The sequence below is a fragment of the Lepidochelys kempii genome, chromosome 1, assembly GCF_965140265.1.
Source record: "Lepidochelys kempii isolate rLepKem1 chromosome 1, rLepKem1.hap2, whole genome shotgun sequence".
NCBI lineage: Eukaryota > Metazoa > Chordata > Testudines > Cheloniidae > Lepidochelys > Lepidochelys kempii.
The window spans coordinates 345,627,855-345,649,038 of NC_133256.1; the positions used below are offsets into that span (position 1 = coordinate 345,627,855).

The following is a 21,184-nucleotide window of genomic DNA, read 5'->3' on the forward strand; positions in this document are numbered from 1 at the left end:
TATGCCATTGCTCGCTTGCCTAGGTCTTTAACACACACTCTCTAACCCTGGAAAAGGCAGGAACCAGCCGGTGGATATTGTCACCAACCTAGCTTGAGTATGGTCCCATCACTCTAAAGTGAGCCAGATCTTTTGTTCCTAGAACAGAGCTAAGGGAAGTACTAAAAGGAACATAGCAATAAAATGCAAAACTTGCCAGAGAATCCACTCCAGTTGCTTTTCCTGCTGCTCCCTAGGTCACTTAGTGATCACTTTGGATAGCACGGCTGACGTGCACTGATCCAGAAGGGCAAGACTCAACTGTGACTCTATAAGAACCTCATGTCCCACTGATTTCAGCGAAGGCTTGGCCCATAGCAAGGACAGCACAGCTAAAAATTTTCCCCTTCAGGGGACATAATGTCACTTATTGAATTGGATTTGTAGAAGGGTAATCAAGAGCAAAAGGCCGGGGGGACAGGGAAGGAACCCTCGAATTTATTACAAACCTGGGCCCCTGCAGCAAGCAAGAGTTTCACACACTGCGTCTGACCACGCAGGCTCGCCTCATGCAAGGGGGTGATAGAGTCGTAAGTGACCAGGTTTACGCAGGCACCATTTGCTATCAGCTGCTGCAGCTGCAGGATCTCTCCCCTCCTGGCCGCTTCATGAACAGGTGTCCTATCAGCCCAGAAGCCTGGGGAGAAAGGAGAGAATGTGAATGATAGACTGTGGGCTGGAGACAACTCACTTTATTGGGAGGAGAATGAGCATGGGCCAGTGGCTTGAATAAGAAACTAAGCGTTTGGGGGTTCTAGTCCCACCTCTGCTAATGACTCAGTGCATAGCCCTGGGTAAGTCACTTTCACTTCTGTGTGCTACCAGGACCCCATGTATAAAAGCTGGAATACTGGGGGGTTTCATTACTATTTGTCAAATGTGTTGCAATCCTTGTGTGAATGTGCTCTCTGACTATTACGGTTATTAAAATGGTTGCTGTATGAAACAAAGGCAGCAGTGTCTCTGCCTAAGTGTATTTTGCTTATAGAGTTAGTGACAAACGCAGAACAGCCCTGGGCTCTTTCAATCTAGATGTGATGCCTTTTAACAGGATGCATTCTGCCTCTATTCGAATGGGGACGACACACCCCAAATCCTCGGAAAAGAAGCCAGTAGCATTAATTTGCATTTTGTCTTCAGTCAGCTGCTGCTGTGTTTTCATGCAATTCTTCCTCCTCTCCAAGCATCGCCACATATGGCCCCTCCACAGATTACTGGTGCTAAGGGCAGAAGTAACCTGCGTGGTGGAGCTGTGTGCATAAAAGCCACTACCAGGGCACCAAGAAGAACAACATGCCATAAGCCCCATGCTGAAATGCCCTTCCACACAGCCCCTGAGAAGCAAGCACTCCAAGGTGCCAGGGGTGGGCAGGCAGGGTGAAGAGATTTAAGGTGAGGTGGTGACAAGCCTGCCTCGCAGGGGGTTTTAATGAGCGTGTATCAGGGTGCTCCAACCTTTTCAGGGACATGGGCCTCGAGCACAGTTGCACGGCACCTCGGCCGGCCACAAAACGGCACCCACCGCGCAGCCTGACCTTGCACACCCCGTACACGTGAGGTCATGCCACACAGATGATGTCTGGTCTGCATGTTGCCCATGGAGGTGCCCACATCATGGAAAAGGCTGGACCCTCCCTATAAACTGTCCAGCTGTATCTGCTACTGGATTGAAGCTCCGCTGCTCAATGCAAAGCTGCAGAGTCATGAACGTTGCCGCAAAAAGCAGCAAATATGATGCATTTACACCGTGGGTGCATTGTTGCCCTAATCCTTAGTTCTTCTTTTCTGTTATTAAGGGTTTTGGTGTTTTCACAGCACACCTATACGCTGTAGTCTTTTGGGACCTCCATTTCCTCACCCCACTCGGAGGAAAGATATTTTGTGTTTAATGGCAATAATCCTGATTTACATTGCTGTAAGCGAGAGGGGAACCTGGCCCAGGAGAGGGCAGGCTGTTTGCTAAGGAGCAGCCCTCCCCGGCTAGCAGCAGGGCTGGAGGTGAGATGGGCCATTCCGGAGCCAAAGAAGAAAAGCACGCTGCCCGTGGCTGAAGGCCATTATTCTCGCGACACAGATAGGGCCGTTCAGCTCCCGGAAAACCGAGCCTGCTCATTGTAGCCTTGTGTGCACAACTACACGGCAGCGCGGACGCTCCGAATGGTGCGGTGCAGCCGCTCAAGGCATCTGGCACCAGCGGGACCCGACCTGTGGCTGCCAGCCCACCCGAGTCCCTGCAGATCGCTGCTCCTAACCCACCATGGCACCCCGGAGCAGGTGCATTGCGTCCGCTGCAGCGTGGGGACACGCCCCAGCACCCGGGCGTACAACGTCCCTCATTCTGCTCGGAATCGTCCTGCCCTGCAGGAGAGCGTGTCACGGGGGCAGGGGCTCTCCCCCCTACCCCCACAGGTCTTCTTGGGGCTCTGCAAATTCCTCCCGAGGCACCCCCGGCCCTCCCTAGGGAGCAGAGCCCCTGGCCCCCAATGGCTCCCCTCCCTCCTTCCCCAGGGAGCAGGGCCTCCCCACATCACTCCCCCCTTCCCCCCCAGAAGCTGGCACCCCCACTCCTAGGTAGCAGGGGCCACCCCGAATGGAAACAGGCGCTCCCACCATCCTCCTGGGGGACAAGCCCCCTGCCCCCCAAATCACCCTTTTCCCCTCCACTGGGAGAAGAGCCCCCCCAGAATCTCCCCCCTCGCAGGGTGCAGGACTCACTCACCGACCTCCCCCAGCCTGGAGCCGCTGGCTAGCGACCCTTCCATGGCCCGCGGCTGGCCTGGCCCCGAACTACAAGTCCCAGCAGCCCCTGCTCACTGAGGGGCGGGGGCTGATCCCTCCCCCCCCGGCTCGCGGACCCGGACCCCGACCCCGACCACCGCGCGTGTGGCTCCGGCGCTGGGTGACCACCGCTCAGCCGAGCTGCGTCAGAGCCGGGGGCGGGGCCAAAGGGCCGGCGCAAAGGCCTCTGGGACTTGTAGTTTTCTGGTGCTGCCCCCTGCCGCCGGCCGGGCGCTTTGCACGGGATGCGGTGCCGGCCCCGGGCCCAGCTGCAACCCTCCCTGCGGCGGCTTTCGGAGTAATGCACCATGCACGGGCGTGAGGGCATAGGTCCCTGCCGGGGAACCAATCCAAAACACTCACCGAGCCCTGCCTGCAGCACAGAGCCGGAAGCCAGGACTCCTGGGTTCTCTTTAATTATTATTATTATTTAAATCATTATTGTCCTTATCCCTGATTTGTGTCAGGGTGACAGCGGGAAGCCCCAGCTGCAGTCAGGGTCCCAGCATGGAAGGTGCTGCGGGCCCAGAGTTAGAGAGAGCCACAGGCCCTACTTCCCACTGAAACCAATGGGAGTTACATGCCTAAATCTCTTCGAAGAGCTCCCTGTTTGATACTCAATTTGCACTGGCATGATTGTTTCATGTTCTCTGTGTATATAAATCTCCCCACTGTATTTTCCACAGTATGCATCCGATGAAGTGAGCTGTAGCTCACGAAAGCTCATGCTCAAATAAATTGGTTAGTCTCTAAGGTGCCACAAGTCCCCCTTTTCTTTTTGCCAATACAGACTAACACGGCTGCTACTCTGAATACAGTACACTATGTGGCTGGCAGTGGCAAATCAGGCCCATGGTTGGTTGGTGTCTCTATAGGAACATGAAGAAAAGGAGGACTTGTGGCACCTTAGAGACTAACCAATTTATTTGAGCATAAGCTTTCGTGAGCTACAGCTCACTTCATCGGATGCATGCAGTGGAAACTGCAGAAGACATTATATACACAGAGACCATGAAACAATACCTCCTCCCACCCCACTCTCCTGCTGGTAATAGCTTATCTAAAGTGGTCACTCTCCTTACAATGTGTATGATAATCAAGTTGGGCCATTTCCAGCACAAATCCAGGTTTTCTCACCCTCCGCCCCCCCCCCCACACACACAAACTCACTCTCAATTTTCAGCAGGAGAGTGAGTGGCTCCAATAGAGACTAACCAATTTATTTGAGCATAAGCTTTCATGAGCTACAGCCCACTTCATCGGATGCATGCAGTGGAAAATACAGTGGGGAGATTTTATATACACAGAGAACATGAAACAATGGGTGGTTACCATACACACCATACCACGTAACGAGAGTGATCAGGTAAGGCTGTTACCAGCAGGAAAGAAAAAAAACCTTTTGTAGTGATAGTCAAGGTGGGCCATTTCCAGCAGTAGACAAGAACGTGTGAGGAACGGGGGAGGGAGGAGAGGGGGAATAAACATGGGGAAATAGTTTTACTTTGTGTAATGACACATCCACTCCCAGTCTTTATTCAAGCCTAGTTTGATTTAAGGATATTTACTTGGTATATTTTTGACCTGTGAAATTCACAGTTTATGGTTTCACAGTTATAAAACTTTAACTTTTTGGACATCAATATCTACTGTCATTAAATAGATAGTGTCTAAACCCCACCCCCTCTATTTTCTGGCCCTCCCATAAGTTCCCACAATTATGAAAATTTAAAGAAATAAAAATCTTTAAAAAAAACCCAATAACTTAAAAATAAACATCAGTATTATCCATCAAAATGGGTCAGACCAATGGTCCAAAGCCAGGGTACTGGACTAGATGGACCATTAGTCTGACCCCATGGGGGCCTCCTCAGTAAAATGAGGATATTACCTACTTATGGTACCTTCCTCATGGAGGTATTTGAAAATCAGTGGACGGGTTGGGTTCCTTCATGGCAACTGGGGACTAGATCCTCCAAGGTGCTGAGCAGCTTTGGATTGAGTCCTTCAAGCACAAGCATTTCTCATTGAAGGCTTCCATGTTGTGGGCCACAGTCGAAACTTTCATTTAAAAAAAATAATCTCTAGCCCAGTGGTTCTCAACCCATGGCCCGCAGGCCACCTGTGGCCCAATCAACCCACAGCTGCGGCCCATGTGACATCCTCAGGGCCATACAGGTACAGTAACTCCTCATTTAACGTGGTCGTTCTGTTCCTGAAAAATCAACTGTAAGTGAAACGATGTGAAGCGAATCCAATTTCCCCATAAGAATTAATGTAAATGGGTGGAGGGGGGAGAGTTTAGGTTCCAGGGAAAATTTTTTTTTTGCCAGACAAAAGGCATTAGGTACATTTTAAACAATTTTAAACAAGCAAGTTGATAAGGTATAAGTTTTAAACAATTTTAAAGAAACAATTTAACACTACAGTCATCAACGCTGACTATGAAGCTTGGCTGAGGTGGTGGAGTCAGAGAGTGGAAGAGGGTGTATTGTCCCCCTGCTCCTCTTGCTGTTCTTGCAAGCACAGGCACCGACTTTGCTGGGGGCGGAGGGGTCAACCCTCGGCCTGCCCACTCCACCCTTTCCCCCAAGCCCCCACCCTTAACCCACCTCTTCTCCCCCCCCCACTCCACCTCCTCCCCCGTGGCTCCACACACCTTGTCCTCGCTCCTCCCCCCTCCCTCCTGATCGCCGCAAGACAGCTGATTGCCACGGGGTCTGCTAGTGGGCGGGAGGCACTGGGGGGGGGGGGGGGCGTAGGGGAGCTGATAGTGGGGCTGCCAGCCGTGGACAAAGCAGGCGGCCAAACAGCGTTGTAAGGGAGTGTTGCACAACTTTAAACAAGCATGTTCTGTAATGGAGCAGGGACGTAAAATCGAAACAACGTTAAGCGAGAGGAAGTTAAGTGGGGAGTTACTGTAGTATATATATTGTGTGGATGGGGCCCAGATAACGCATATGTGGCCCACAATGGTAAAGGTTGAGAACCACTGCTCTAGCCTTTCATAATAGACACTGGTGCAGCATTGTCTGCCTGAGTCTGCAGGCAGCCTGAATGAGCTCAGAGGGGAGTGTGAATTGCTCTCATTTACCTCAATTTTACATTAACACTGAAGCTTAATGATGGCAATTTAAATGTTAACTTTATTAACTATTTCACTGTTGATCAAAGTACACAAGAAAGAAGTGGGACAAGCAAATTAACATTTGAACAATCTAATTTGGGCAGCATTTCATTGTGGCTTCATCAGTGGATGGGGCTTGTGTTTTGGAAGGAATTTGAGTCACCTCTTATTCTGATCTCATGCCTGAGAAGGAGTGCTAAGTTAATGTTTAGAAAGTGTTAAGTAAACACTACATACTGTGTTGTTAGAGACGCTGGGTTTTGCTTCAAACTGAAAACAATTGGTTAACCAACCCAGATTGAAACTTTTCAAGAATCTACTTTTAAACAATAAGTACTGAAAAAAACACAGAAAACGGCAAAGCAGAATTCACATGCTGGCCACTGTAAAAGGCAACCTGTGTCACATCATATTCATGTCCTCTTTGGCTCACTTCTTGGTGGCAACAAGAAGTGGTGCGTGATTTTTGGCAGTGTGAGAACCCAGATAACAACACTGTTTTAAAAGAGCTCTTACGAGTTTTTTTTTAACTTTGGGGCTTATTTCTCTGCTGCTGAAACAAATGATTTCTGTTGAAATCTGTGTTTTCACAACAAACAAAAAGCTGATTTGCCAAGGAAGTGACCAAGCAGCCAGAAATAGACGCTAGAAATGAATAAGACTAGAAACTGAGAACTGGAAGTCTTAACTGTTATATAGCATTGGACACATATGTGGCACTTTGAGTGGAGCAAACGGCAAAATGGCAATCAAAGTACAATACTATTTACAGCAAACCCAAAGTGAGGTGTGTTCCAGGCAGCTGTAATGGATACTGCATGGAACAGGCAGGGCTTCAGGGCCTTTCTCAAGGAGCAGAGGAAAGAAGGAATCTTGACAAACAAGTATTTATGCATTTAAAATATGGTGTGCATAACTAGCTAGGCGCACAGTGAGCATGTGATAAGCAGGATGCTTGGGGGAGGAAGGAATAAACTATTCCTCAAGAAGGAATACTCATCTGGACTCCGTCCTTTGCAATAAATCTGTAGCTGATCTGGATACTCAGAAAACAGGTGGTAAACACTCAGCACAGGCTAAATCAGAGGTTCTCAAACTGCGGGTTGGGACCCCTGAGGGGGTCGTGAGGTTATTACATGGGGGGTCGCGAGCTGTCAGCCTCCACCCGAAACCCCGCTTGCCTCCAGCATTTATCTTGGTGTTAAATATGTAAAAAAGTGTTTTTAATTTATAAGGTGGGGGGGTCGCACTCAAAGGCTTGCTATGTGAAAGTGATCACCAGTGCAAAAGTTTGAGAACCACTGGTCTAAATGCCCTTGCTGGAGAAGATTCTTGAATGTTTTATTTACCAGCTTTATTTCAGAGGGGCTTGCTCTGAATAGGTAAAAACAAAACAGTACCCCCCGCCCCGCCCCAACCTCTCCCCACCCTCCCACACCAATAAACCTACAGGTCTTACTTGGGCCAAATTTAGATTGTAGTCTGGCAAAATTCCAAGTGAATTCTGAGGCCTGCAGGATCAGAATCGTACAGGGAAATTGGATGGCTTTATGGAGAAAGTGGGGAGAGGTAGCAGTGGCCAGTTGGTATTTCCTGTCCACGAGATAGATAGTGGATCTTTGGGGAAGGGGACATGCTAGACAAACTAAGTCCTCTGCTTTTCATTGTGTGTCTTGGGTAGAGGACTTGTTTCTTTCCCTATGCACATAACAATAAGCTAGAGGTGAGTGGGAATGTCACTCTTTATACACAGCTCTGTCTTGTACTAAACCAGAGGGTCTCAGTCCGTAGGTCGCTACCCACAAAGTGATCACCAGCAACTGTAGCATCAGTTCTGAGTTAGCTACCAGCTCCCGATCCTCGTCTGATGCCCAGAAGCTCCATACAAGCCACTTGTTGGTTCTCACAGTGACTCCTATAAAGAACCTCAGGAATCTACGCCTCATTTGAAACACTGGGGGAACAGTATCAAGGGATCCGTGCGCTGCATTAGAACAGGACCGGTTGTGAGTGGCTGAATGAGAAATGCAAATGAGCTCTATATTATTTTGCTTTTTTTTTTTTTAAATGAGTGATGGAGCCTGAACTAAAACCCCAGATCCAAACAGTCCTGACCTGGGGGCTTTGTAAATGCAATTCTGAACTTCCCCACCTGAGGAGGTGTTTTGGTTCATTCGGTGTTTGGATCTGAGATTATAGAGATAGGTTTAGCCTGGAAACCTAGATCTGGTGTTGGAAGGCTGGATCTGGGGATTTGATTGAGTCAGCCCATCTCTGCTCAAAACCTAGCACTATGCTGAACCAATAAGGAAGACCACACCCTGCATGAGAAGCATTTCTAGGCAGGGCTCACAAGCTTCAGTGATGGACGCTATAGAAATACGCTAGCTAGGGCTGGCCCGAGGTTTAATGGAGCCCTTTGTGAAATAAAATGTGATCGGTTCCCTCCAACTCTTTTCCAGCTATAACAGGGTCTCACAACTCCCATCTACCTTTCTCTCCTGGCTGCTGCCTCTTATCTGCAAATGCCTCTCCTCTTTTCCAATCCCCCCACTTCTTTGTGAGGCTCTGCAGCCTCTAAAGACCATCCCACCACTACCCCCCATGGACTAGGAAGCAGACAGGGCCAATCAGAGGGGGGGCCAGGAGGGCCATTTGGCCTGGGTCTCAAGCTCAAAGGGGGCCTCAGATTTAAACACTTGTTAATTTTTTGGCATTTGATAAGTTTTGCAACTTGTTTTTATGCTCATCCCTATCGGACCAAAATGTGACACACTCAGTTTAGAGCTGCAAATTTAAGCAAATAAGAGATGTGGTTTGGTAAAAGACATAATTTTTTTGTTAACTGATATAGATTTTGTCATATTAAAGAGTTTAAAATATTCATAAATATTAATAAAAATATATCGGTTCTGATGGCACAAGATTAGACCGTGATAAACGTGTCCTCTCAGATCAGCGGATTCTATAAACAAACCACTACTAGTGGCTGGTGCTGGATCAAGTGTGTGTTGAAAGGTAGAGAATTGTTACATTTTAGTGCCTTATTTTGTTTTCATGTGTCGTCATTTTTTATTTTTATTATGGCTAGGGGCCTCAAAAGCTGGAAGTGGCCCGGGTCTCTCTGGGCCTCTGAGGGGGCCTGGAAGCAGATGATCAAACTTCCAGGTGGGAAGGACAATTAGGTGTAACAGGTGTGCATAGCAGACCTGGGGCCACAATCCCATTGCTAGAGGCTCCTACAAACAAGTCCACAGCATTTCCAGGCACATGGGGTTTTCTTTCTAATAAACTCATATGCAGTCCAGATAACTTTGCCCACAAATGAGTACATGCTAGAGATACACAGTCAGTTGATTAGGGGAATGAAATGCCCTTTGTGTACATTCGTCAGCATCAAACCTGGGACCTCTAAAGCTCAGTGTTATGAGCCTCTACTGCATGAGCTAAAAGCCATGTGGCTCTTAGCTAAGGCTGTAGCAGATTCATCAATCTCTAGGTGGTCTAAAGGAAAAGGAGGACTTGTGGCACGTTAGAGACTAACAAATTTATTTGAGCATAAGCTTTCGTGAGCTACAGCTCACTTCATCGGAGGGGACGGAGCACCACACCCAACTGACGTGGGTTACACACACACACGATAAATTCCCCAGGCAGGTTGTGGAATCTCCATCATTGGAGATTTTTAAGAGCAGGTTAGACAGACACCTGTCAGGGATGGTCTAGGTAATATTTAGTCCTGCCATGAGTGCAGGGGACTGGACTAGATGACCTCTTGAGGTCCCTTCCCGTCCTACGATTCTATGATTCTATGCAAACAGGTGAATTTTTCACAGACATGACAGGTGTATTTTTCAAAGGCTGTTGGAAATGTGCATCTCAATTCCTCATGGTTCCCCATCTGCCAGTTGCTTTGATGGGTCTCTTTGTCATCTGGAGACTGTCAGATTACAATGACCCACCAATGAGGATTTTCTTTTGTGGCCATTGTCTTCAAGGATCATAGGCCAAACCCTGTCCACAGGGAAATCCTATCTGTTCTAAGCTGACAATGCTCCACAAAGGTGTCCAGCAGTGTATTTTAAAATACTAGGGCAGGGATTCTCAAATTTCATTGCATCGCCACCTTCTGACAACAAAAAGTACTATATGAGTCCAGGAGTGGGGGACTGAAGCCTGAGGCCCCCTGAGCCCTGCCGCCACGGGAGGGGATGGCCAAAGCCAAAGCCCTAGCCCCACCACCCCCAGTGGGGAGGCCAAAGCCAAAGCTCAAGGGTTTCATCCCTGGGCAGGGGGCCTATGACCTGAACCCAACTGCCCAGGGCTAAAGCTGAAGCCTGAGATCCAGGTGATGGGCTTCAGGATTTGGCTTTGGCTCTGGACCCTAGCCAGTCTAATGCCAGCCCTTTAAAACCATTAAAACCATTAAAACAGGGTCGCAACCTAAGTTCCCGCTAAGGTCTGGGCCTGCACGCTGTGCAGGACACCACCAAAGGCCACACACTTAACCCCCCCAGCCCCGGGGCTACGACAGGGAGAGACACCTCTCCCTCCCAGCTCTGGGGCTGCGACAGGGAGAGAGGAGAACTCTCCCAGTCCCATAACTGCTGTGGCTGGGAGAGGCGCCTCTCCCCCCAGCCCCGGCCTCACCCCAGAGCCCACACCCCAAACCCCTCATCCTCGGCTCCACCCCAGAGCCTGCACATGCAGCCGGAGCCCTCACCCCTGCACTCCAACCCTCTGCCCCAGCTTTGAGCCCCCTCCCACACTCCAAACCTCTTGACCCCAACCCTGCCACACATCACCTCCGTATTCATGCACATAACAAAATTCATTCTGCACAGGCATGGGAAAAAATTAGAGGGAACATTGGTCACGACCCACTTTGGGGTCCCAACCCACTATTTGAGAATGGCTGTACTAGGGCTTGTGATCTTTCTTGCGTCATTAGGATTGTGCAAAGTGGGCCTGAAAGAGATGTGATTTCCTCTGCTTGTTCTTGTAACTTGGAAAGATCTGGCTATCCCAGCTGTTGCAGAAGGATCTGTGGATGACTCAGAGGCTGCTCCTTTTTAGTTCTCTCACCTTAACTGAAAGGGGGCGGGGGTAAGACGAATGGTTATCAAAGGTTTCCTTTCTCCCCTTATTAAAGCTAAATATGAGTTAAACAAACAAAAGACAAAGTTTCAAACAGGCTGACTAAAAATTCCTTCCTCTCTAAATTGCTCAACTTTCACTCCTGGAATACTTACAGGTTATGTCTACACTGCGTCAACCGAGCTGTGGAAGTGTCTTCACTTAAATTTGAATCCTGCCGGCATAAGTGCCTCTCTGTGCTGACTTAATAACACTGTCTCCCTGTGCGGTGCAGAGTCACGGTCCACGTGGTGAGGTTGTCGCAGTGTCCGTGTAGACACTGCGTTACTTACATCGACTGTTACTGGATTTCAGGAGCCGTCCCACAATGCCCCACACTGACAATGCAACTGAGACAAGTGCTCCTGGCGAGGATATGCATCGCCGACATGAGGATCCAAGTGGGCACACAGAAAAGCGATTTCATAACTGCGGTGTCTGCATGGCGATGTAAACTAAGTCAATGCAGTTTTGTAGAGTAGACATGGCCCCAGCATGCGTAGAAAGGGTCACACTAAAGGGTCAATCCAGGAGGGTGGATGTTTCTGCAGCCTGTGCCACAACATCCAGACTGTGATTTTTAGCATGCTAACTAGCCCATCTGTCTACCCGGGCTGAGAATCACACCTCCCAGCTGCAGTGTAGACCTACCCACAGGCACTCCCAGGTGAGACAGAACCTGAATTTCTAATTTAAAAAAAGAGCAGAGAGAACCTTTTAAAAACACCCACAAAATCTTTCAGGCCATGTTCATACAGCACAAAGGAAAAGGGGAAGAGAGGTACAAACTTTATGCTCGCCCATCTGTCTGTATCATCTGGTGTTTTTTGTCTTAGGGGACTATACCAGCCTAGCGATGTCCCCGTAGGTACGCTGGCATAACCCGATAACATAGGCAAAGCCTACACCCGACAGAAGGGTTTTTCCATCTCTGGCCGTGTCTACACTACAAACATTGGTTGATTCAAGTTATGTCAGTGTGCAGCTGCCAAAGATTAGATCGCTCGTGCGCATGTATACTTAGCTGCTGGCGTTGGCTCTGCCCTGACTTTACCTGGACTGCGTGCATCAGTGCAAAGTGAGGTGCACCAGAAGTGCCACGTGCCACCGTCCGGCGCAAGGCCTTTTCGGAAATTTTCACAATGTGTTCTGAGGTAGAAATGAGTCACGCAGGGATCCCTGGGAGCTGGAGGGCCAAGTTCCCATTGTTGAATTTTCTCCATCCCATAATGCCATCCATATCCCATCATTTTCAAGCAGCGCAAATCCGCTTGGCACTCTTCGCTGTCTGCCATCTTGGACCGAAGCCTGGAGCTCACAGAGTTCTGCACTGTTCTCGTGAGCATTGTTAATACGGCAGGCATGCTCTCCTGGTATCCGTAGATCCACAGGAAGTACCCCAACAATGGAGGACATGTTGATTTCTTCATGGAGACAGACATCGTGAAAAACCATTCACAGTTATTGGTGGCATTCATGGAGCAGCTGCAGATGGTGATGAGCCACTTGTGGGCTGAAGAAACAAACGCTGACTGGCGAGATCACATTATGATGCAGGTTTTGGACGATGAGCAGTGGATGTATAACTTTTGGATGTGAAAGGGGACATTGCTGGATCTGTGTGCTGAGCTCACCCCAGCCCTCCAGCGCAGGGAGACCAGGATGAGAACTGCACTGACAGTTGAGAATCTAGTGGTGATTGCTCTCTGCAAGCTGGCAACGCTAAATGGCTACCAGTCAATGGGAATCATTCTGGAGTTGGAAAATCCACAGTGGGGGCCATGCAAGTGCGCAGGGCCATTAATTGTCTCCTGCTATGCCGTACATCAACAGAAAGGGCTGCTTTTCTAGGGTTACACAAACATTGGTGGATGACTGGGGACACTTCACTGATATGAGCATGGGCTGGTCAAGGAAAGTGCATTATGCTCATGTGTTTAAGAATACAGGACTGTTCTGAAAGCTGCAAGCAAGGACGTTGTGTCCTGACCAGTGGATTACCACTGGTGACATTGAAATGCCCATAGTGATTCTGGGACTCCTGGCTCATGAAGCCGTACACTGGCCACCTCGACAGCACCAAGGAAAGATTCAACAACCAACCCAGCAGGTGCAGAATGACAGTTGAATGTGCTTTTGGAAGATTGAAGGGTCACTGGCGATGTTTACTCACAAGACTGGATTGCAGTCAGAAAAATATCCCAATGGTTATAGCTGCTTGCTTTGTAATATCTGTGAGGCAAAGAGGGAAAAGTTGCTGCCAGAGTGGAGGTGGAGCAGCTGTCTGCTACGTTTGAGCAGCCAGGCACAGGAGCCGTTACAAGAGTTCATCGTGGAGCCATGCAGTTGCGGGAGTCTTTGACAGAGCTCTTTAACAGTCAGTCACATTAATGCGCTGTGTTGGACTGCGCACAGGCCTTGAAGGTGTTTGGGTTGTTAAGATGTGTAGTGCTCAGTATACATTCATAAATGTTACACTGTGTGTTGCACAGAACCTATGGATTCTGCAGTGTGGGCTGTACCTGTGCACATATGCCTGGGTGTTTTCTTGAACCCATGAGTTTGGTGGTGCTGGACACTTACAAGTACTGGGTGCTTTGAGTAACTGCTATGCATCCTGCGATATGTGTTGAGAACTAATAAAGAGGAATTTATTTAAAAAAAGAGAGAAATTTATTGAATGGCAAAAACAATGCAAAGAAACAGTGTGCAAATAAAAAAGATAAGACAATACAAACTTCTAACATAAGTTAACAGAACTTTAAAATTAAAAAGGAAGCAAATATTTCTGTCCATTTCAGTGCACAAATGCAGCCCATTTTGGCTGCACGTACATGAACCGTGGCTATCACGGCTCAGTGTATGTGAAGCCGTGGTTGTCCTCACTGTCCCCCGACACAGAGTGGTAGGGAAGGGACATGACCCATGATGCAATGTGGAATGTTGGCTACTACAGTGGAGTTCTTCAGAAACAGCATAGGGAAATGAGACCACTGATTGTTGGACTGACTTGCAAGATCTTGGTGAACATATCCTCCCTAGTTCTCGTCTTTCTCCGCCTTATCAGGGCCAGGCAATTCTAGGGCTGTGAAGGGGCTCTCAAGGCCACAACGGCAGCAGCTACAGATAAAACAGGAAGATGTATCATTGGATTTGCAGCCACAATGGAAAGGGAAAGATAAGTCCCTTCCCCTATTCCCGAAAATGTTTTAGTAAGACTTGCTTATTGACACTTCAGCATTGGAGTGCCTCCGCACAGCACCACTGTGTCCCAGCCAGGGTGAGAGTGGCCCACCAGGGGCAAGTGAGGGGGAAAGGAGGAAGACATTAAGATTCTCGTCTGCATGAAACAATAAGATTTCATCTTCTATTTCCAGGGGCACGAGTATAGGGCTATGGCACCAAATACTGGCGCTATTCTTGACTGGTGGGGGTGACTGTAGCGGATATCACACTTGTGAGGGTAACAAAGGCACAGACAGCACAGCTTCTGCTGGTGTCCCGAAGCTGCAAAGACCCATATGCCACTAGCCTGTTGACTGCAATGGCACCAGCCAAAGTCATTGTGGATTGGCATGGGAAAGTGTCCTTCCACAGAGGAAGAAATAAGGCAGCCATCCCTAGAAACCTTCAGGAGAGGATTGCAGAGTATCACCAAGAAAGTTTCATTGAGATCTCTCAGGATATAAGAGACATCCCTATGTACATAATATTACTCAAGGGGGAATTCTGCACCACTGCGCATGTGCAGAATTTATGTCCCCAGCAGATTTCTTTGCTTCCCCACAGAAAAATGACTTTCTGACGGGGAAGCAAAGGCAATCCACAAGTGCAGCCATGCAACCCACCCCGGAAGTATGTTTCGGGGGCCTAGGGCAGCTGGCAGAGAGGTAAATCACTGTGGGGCAGGAGGTGGGACTGAGGAAGACCCAGCTGGTGGCTTCTATCCTGTGCCAGGCTCAGCTGCTAGTCCCAGCTGGGCTGGGGAGGACAGGACTTCCTCTTCCCCTGCATGGCATCTGGGGCCAGATCAGACCCACCCTCAGCTTTCTCCCCTAGCTGAATGAAGCTCTGCAAACTCCCCTCTTCCCCCCCCCCACGCACACACACACACACTTCCTGCACCCATCACTCCTCAGCTGAAGGGGGAGGGATCCCTTTACAGGGAGCTTCTCCCCCATCCGCCCAACCCCTGGGCATCCAGACCCCCTCATACCCAGACCCTTCCACCAAGCATCACCCCCACACACTCTCAGAACCTCCCCCTCCGATGAGCCCCACTCCCCCTACACCTGAACCACTCCAGTGAGCCACCTGAACTTGGATCCCCACCCCACTGAGCCCCAACCAGCTGCATCTGGATCCCCCCACTGAGCCCCCACATCCATGCCCCCCTCCCAAGCTCTATCCCTTACACACCCAGACCCTCCCCCCGCTAAGCTCCAACCACCTTCACTTGGATCCCCCTGCAGAGTCCCATTACCGTTGCACCCAGAACCCCCCAACAAGCACCTGTGCATCCCCTCCACACCCGGATCCCCCACTGAGCCACTCACACCCAGATTGCCCCACAAAGAACCCTCTCAATCCACACCTGGATCCCCACACACTAAGCCCCTCCACACTTGGATCCTGCCTGCCTGAGCCTGCCTGCCCACACCTGGTGCACCTGGCAAGGAGGGGCAGGGCCCTGGGGTGTTTCTGGGGCAGGCCTGGTCCTTGCGCGGTGTCAGGGCTGGGACAGCCTCACTGCTGAGTCCATGTCCCGGGGGAGCTGCACAGTGATCTCCTACATCTGTGCAGCCAGGGGCCTGTGCTCCCCACTGCCATGCTGGAGCCTCCGCATTTATTTGACAAAGGTCACAGAATTTTGCAGAATTTTAAAATGTTGTGCTCAGCATTTGTATTTTTTTGGTGCAGAATGCCCTCAGGAGTGACCTAAACAAACTGTCCTGCATGCCCCCAACCCCCAGCCTGACCCTCAGAAAAATGAACAGCAGATGTCAACTCTACCACGGCTTGTTGTACCAATAGTACTTCTCATATGAGTAAAACAACTGAAAGTCGAGACCTGGGTCTTTTAACTTGGGGCTGGGCTGGGAACCATCTTTACATTTAAACATTGTAAGGAAAAATGCATGCATACTCTTACCTGAGGTCTCTTCCCCTTCTTCAGGCTCATCTGTACTCGCTGGCTACACTGTGGTGGAGTCTTAGAATCACAGAATCGAAGGACTGGAAGGGATCTCAAGAGGTCATCAAGTCCAGTCCCCTGCACTCATGGCAGGACTAGGTGTTGTCTAGACCATTCCTGAACAGGTGTTTCTCCAACCTGTTCTTAAAAACCTCCAATGACAGAGATTCCACAACCTCTCTAGGCAATTTATTCCAGTGCTTAACTACTCTGACAGGAAGTTTTTCATAATGTCCAACCTACACCTTTAGTGCTGCAATTTAAGCCCATGGCTTCTTGTCCTATCCTCAGAGATTAAGGAGAACAATTTTTCTCCCTCCTCCTTGTAACAACCTTTTATATACTTGAAAATTGTTATCATGTCCCCTCTCAGTCTTCCCTTCTCTGGACTGAACAAACTTTTTTTTTTTCAACCGTTCCTCATAGGTCATGTTTTCTAGATCTTTAATCATTTGTGTTGCTCTCCTCTAAACTTTCTCCAATTTGTCCACATTTTTTCTCAAATGTGGCACCCAGAACTGGACACAATACTCCAGCTGAGGCCTTATCAGTGCAGTATGAGCGGAAGAATTACTTCTTGTGTCTTGCTTACAACAATCCTGCTAATACATTCCAGGATGATGTTTGCTTTTTTTGCAACAATGTTACACTGTTGACCCATATTTAGCTTATGATGCACTATGACCCCCAGATCCCTTTCCGCAGTACTCCTTCCTAGGCAGTCATTTCCCCTTTTGTATGCATGCAACTGATTGTTCCTTCCTTAATGGAGTACTTTTCATTTGTCCTTATTGAGTTTCATCTTATTTACTTCAGACCATTTCTCCAGCTTGTCCAGATCATTCTGAATTTTAATCCTATCCTTCAAAGCACTTGCAACCCCTCCCAGCTTGGTATCGCCTACCAACTTTATAAGTGTACTCTCCATGCCATTATCTAAATCATTTATTGAACAGATCCAAAATCATTTATTGAACAGGCTTGTGACATAGCTGGACCCCGCCACCCTGCCACATCTCCCCCCACCCCTTCTCTTCCTCGCCTCACTGTTCACAACAAAGTTCTGTGTCTCAGGCACCTCGAAGGTATCCATGATTGATTGTCGGCCTCCCTGGCCTTGTGGCTGCCTTCCAGAGTGCGGTCACTTTCACACAGCACTGGTGCTGGTCCCTGTCCTACCCCATTGCCTGCATCCCCTGTGCAAACTTTTCATGGACGTCCATGTTTCTGTGGCTGGTCCTTAGCTGTGCGTGTGCAGCCTCCTCATAGGCCCAGGAGATCCAAAACGTCCTGTCTTCTCCAGCCAGGAATAGCATGTAGTGCATGAAACCAGCATGGTCAGCTGGGCAGCTGCATGGAAGCAGGGAGAGCTGCCCGCGCTGCTTGCCAATGTGGGAAATCTGGAAAAAGCATGTCAAGAATACGTAGGGGGTATTAAGGAGGGGGACGTGGCTTCCAGTCTCCATGATCCCTGGGCAGTGGAGTTCACAACTGAGATCAGAGCAGTCACTGTCGCAGGGCGTGCGGCATTGTGGGACAGCCACCAGAGGACTGCTAGGGTTGGCACGGCTAAGTCACACAGTCTCTACATTAGCGCTGCGTCGACCTCAGGAGGTCAACCAGGGCCCAGTGTTGTTCAGAGAGGTGGTTTTACTGAGTCACCGGAACTGGGTGCTTACATCGGCCAGAGACAAATTTGAGCACAGACACATGCACAAACAGGTCGATCTAACTCTGTAGTGTAGACCAGGCCAGTCGAGGAACAACAGCTCCCTGAACGACAGTATCTCCATCAATGGAAGCATTCTTCCGTTGACCTAGCTGCTTCCAAACTAGGGGGTAGGTCAGTGTAGCTATGCCATTGAGGGAGGTGGATTTTTTACACTAACTAACTAACGTAGCTCTATTTGACCTAATTTTTAGGTCCAAGGACCAAGCCTGATATTAGAGAGTTCTTTGGGACAGGGACTGTATTTTTCTTCTGTGTTTGCACAGCACCTAGAGCAATGGGATGCTGGTCCATGACTGTACACTACCACAATACTATTGCCATCCCGATTTTTTTTATCCTTGTCACCTTTCAGCAAAGTCAGTTTCAGATTTCAAGATATCCCCTTTTCCCCCTCCAGTTCAGAACATTTTAACATAACCTTTTTTTTTTTCCAGAATGGCTGAAAGTGTCTGATTCTGTCATTCAGGTTTTCTGGCTAAACAAAAGAGGAACTAGGTCTACAAATGACGAAGTCTTTATTTTAGGTTTGCTCGCTGTACTTAACGCCAAAACCCAAGATGAGTCACGGCTTCAGGGAAGCCAAAAATATAGTACTGCCAGTAATAAGGACCTCGTCAAAGTTAGATGATAGCCACTTCTGTTATTTCAAGTCGCACAAATGCACCTACAAAAGGGCACGAACAAACCTATAGAAAAGCTACAGTCGCTCTAATCAGGGTGCCATCTCTACATAAAATTACAGAAAACAATAAGCTGGAGGAGTTGCTAATGCCCTTCCCACCGAGAGAAACTGTAACAGAGCACTGAGAACAGAAGCTGGCATTAGAAATCCACAATTGATTCTAATACGACCTGTGTTTTTAGCACACTCCCTGCTGTAATGCCTGAGTACTTTACAGCTTGCGAAAGAAACACATGGACTCGCAATTTCGTTCTCAAGTTCTAATGGTCTCAGGTTGCTGTGGGGGAGGTTTAGGTTGGATATTAGGAAAAACTTTTTCACTAGGAGGGTGGTGAAGCACTGGAATGTGTTACCTAGGGAGGTCATAGAATAGAATATCAGGGTTGGAAGGGACCTCAGGAGGTCATCTAGTCCAACCCCCTACTCAAAGCAGGACCAATCCCCAACTAAATCATCCCAGCCAGGGCTTTGTCAAGCCTGACCTTAAAAACTTCTAAGGAAGGAGATTCCACCACCTCCCTAGGTAATGCATTCCAGTGTTTCACCACTCGCCTAGTGAAAAAGTTTTTCCTAATATCCAACCTAAACCTAAAGGTGGTGGAATCTCCATCCTTAGAGGTGTTTAAGGTCAGGCTTGACAAAGCCCTGGCTCGGATGATTTAGTTAGGGATTGGTCCTGCTTTGAGCAGGGGGTTGGACTAGATGACCTCCTAAGGTCCCTTACAACCCTGATAGTCTATGATTCTACATTTTATAATAAAAGCAGTGAAGTTCCTGGCCCTTTTGATGTGTCCCAGTGGCAGGGTCCACAGACATGGACTTTACTTTATATGCCCTTGAAGGGGCAGGTTGGCACTCTGGCCTGGAGAAGGTTTTTTTTTAAATCATCTGACCCTAGAATGAGAACAATGGAACCTGGAAAACTATTTTTACTCCCAAGCAATCTAGGATGTGAAAAGATTTCTAGAATTAATCTTTCTTGGTGGATTTAGGGCCATGAATGCCAATGGGTAGATTTCTAGTAAAGCAATGGGATCTAGAAAGGCTGACAAGCCTGAGCTGTGTTGTTCAGTGGAGAAAGCAACATACTAGAAGTCACAACTCCTCTGTCATACTCCCAACTCTGCAACTGACTCATCAAGTGACCCTAGGCAAGTTACTTAGCCCCTATGTGCCTTCGTTTTGCTTTCTGTAATGATATGGGGATAATATAACACTTATCTACCTCTCAGAGGCCATGTGGTTTAATTAATTGTAAGCTGCTTTGAGATCCTTAGATGAAAGAATTATTTGTACTCTTGCGTCTTTGACTCTGCCATTGACCTGTGTGTGATCTCAGGCAAGTCATTTCATCTGTCCATGCCCGTGTTTCCTCTCCCACCCTTTGTATATCTTGTCTATTCTTGTTAGCTCTCTTACTATGACTGTATATAGCGCCAAGCACATTAGGGCCCTGCTCTCAGCTGGGGTCTCTACACACTGCTGTAATTCAAATCAATGAGATTGTGTTTACTACATGTTTGTATGGTGCCCAGCACAAAGAGGCCATGAATTTGAAGATTCCAGGCAATAATAATGTGGTGAATGATAATGAAGTCCATTACAGGTACAGCAAGTCCTATATCAGTACCATCTAGATTAGGCTATCTATTGCAACACCGTAAAGGGGCTGTGTTACCTCAGTCTTCAAATGTACTCCCCAGATAGATAGATAGCATTTCAGTAAGTAATAATGAACCCTACCCCAACTGCAGTCATTCACTGGAGCAAACACAAGGTAGGCATCCACAGGTACCATGAACGGCTCAGTCAAGCAAGACCTCCCGGCCCAGTGTATTTTGCCAGGCCCATTCCAGGCACAGAAAAGCAACGAAATCAGCTAATTAAATTTAAAGGGGTGGAGAAAGCAGGGGTCAGGCACAAAAGAATCGGTAACTGGTCCTACTTCACTCCACTCACTTTTCATAAGATAAGCAAGCTACAAAAGTAACCACTGGGCTACAACGTGGACTGATACAAGCCAGCTCTTTGGTGGTTGAGGGAAATACACGTATTATTTATTTACTGTTTTTTCATTTTCACTCAGCAGTTTTACTGGGATAGAATTTGGTTTGAGAGAGGTGAATGACATTATTTATCTATAGTTCTTCACTTAAATATACTTTCCTTGAAGAAGGGGAGCTGAAAGCCAGGGTGAGGGGTTGATAATAATTTTCTTTTGAACCAGGGGAAAAAATAATTGTGAGCCATTGTGTGCTTGATTTCAGTCTTCAATTCGGCCTAGATCTTCAAAGATCGTAACTTCCATTGATTTCAAGGGAGTTAGGCATCTATATACCTTTGAGGATCCGGGCCTTTGATCCTAACATTTAATAGCAGTATATGTAGGGTTGGCAGAATTTGATTTTTATTTTTTTATGATTTAGACTGATAATATCAATGTTTATTTGTACGTATTTTTTTTTAAATTTTTATCTATTTAAATGTTCACACTTG

At 48.1% G+C, this 21,184-nt stretch overlaps 2 protein-coding genes across 3 annotated transcripts in view; one reads left to right on the forward strand and one right to left on the reverse strand.

The window, feature by feature from the left end:
• ASB13 (ankyrin repeat and SOCS box containing 13) overlaps positions 1–2,983 on the reverse strand; it is a 31,486-nt gene extending 28,503 nt beyond the window's left edge. Inside the window, exons 1-2 of one of the 2 annotated variants that reach the window (XM_073328889.1) lie at positions 2,759–2,983; positions 489–676 (exon numbers count right to left, since the gene is read on the reverse strand). In XM_073328889.1, coding sequence (XP_073184990.1) covers positions 489–676; positions 2,759–2,801 — 231 coding nt within the window. In that variant the 5' untranslated portion in view covers positions 2,802–2,983. The remainder of the gene's footprint in view (positions 1–488; positions 677–2,758) is intronic. The other variant, XM_073328888.1, reaches the window with a different exon arrangement.
• Positions 693–21,184, forward strand: part of TASOR2 (transcription activation suppressor family member 2) — a 98,254-nt gene continuing 77,762 nt past the window's right edge. Inside the window, exon 1 of the mRNA XM_073328882.1 lies at positions 693–833. Within this exon, the coding sequence (XP_073184983.1) occupies positions 812–833 (22 nt within the window). The 5' untranslated portion in view covers positions 693–811. The remainder of the gene's footprint in view (positions 834–21,184) is intronic.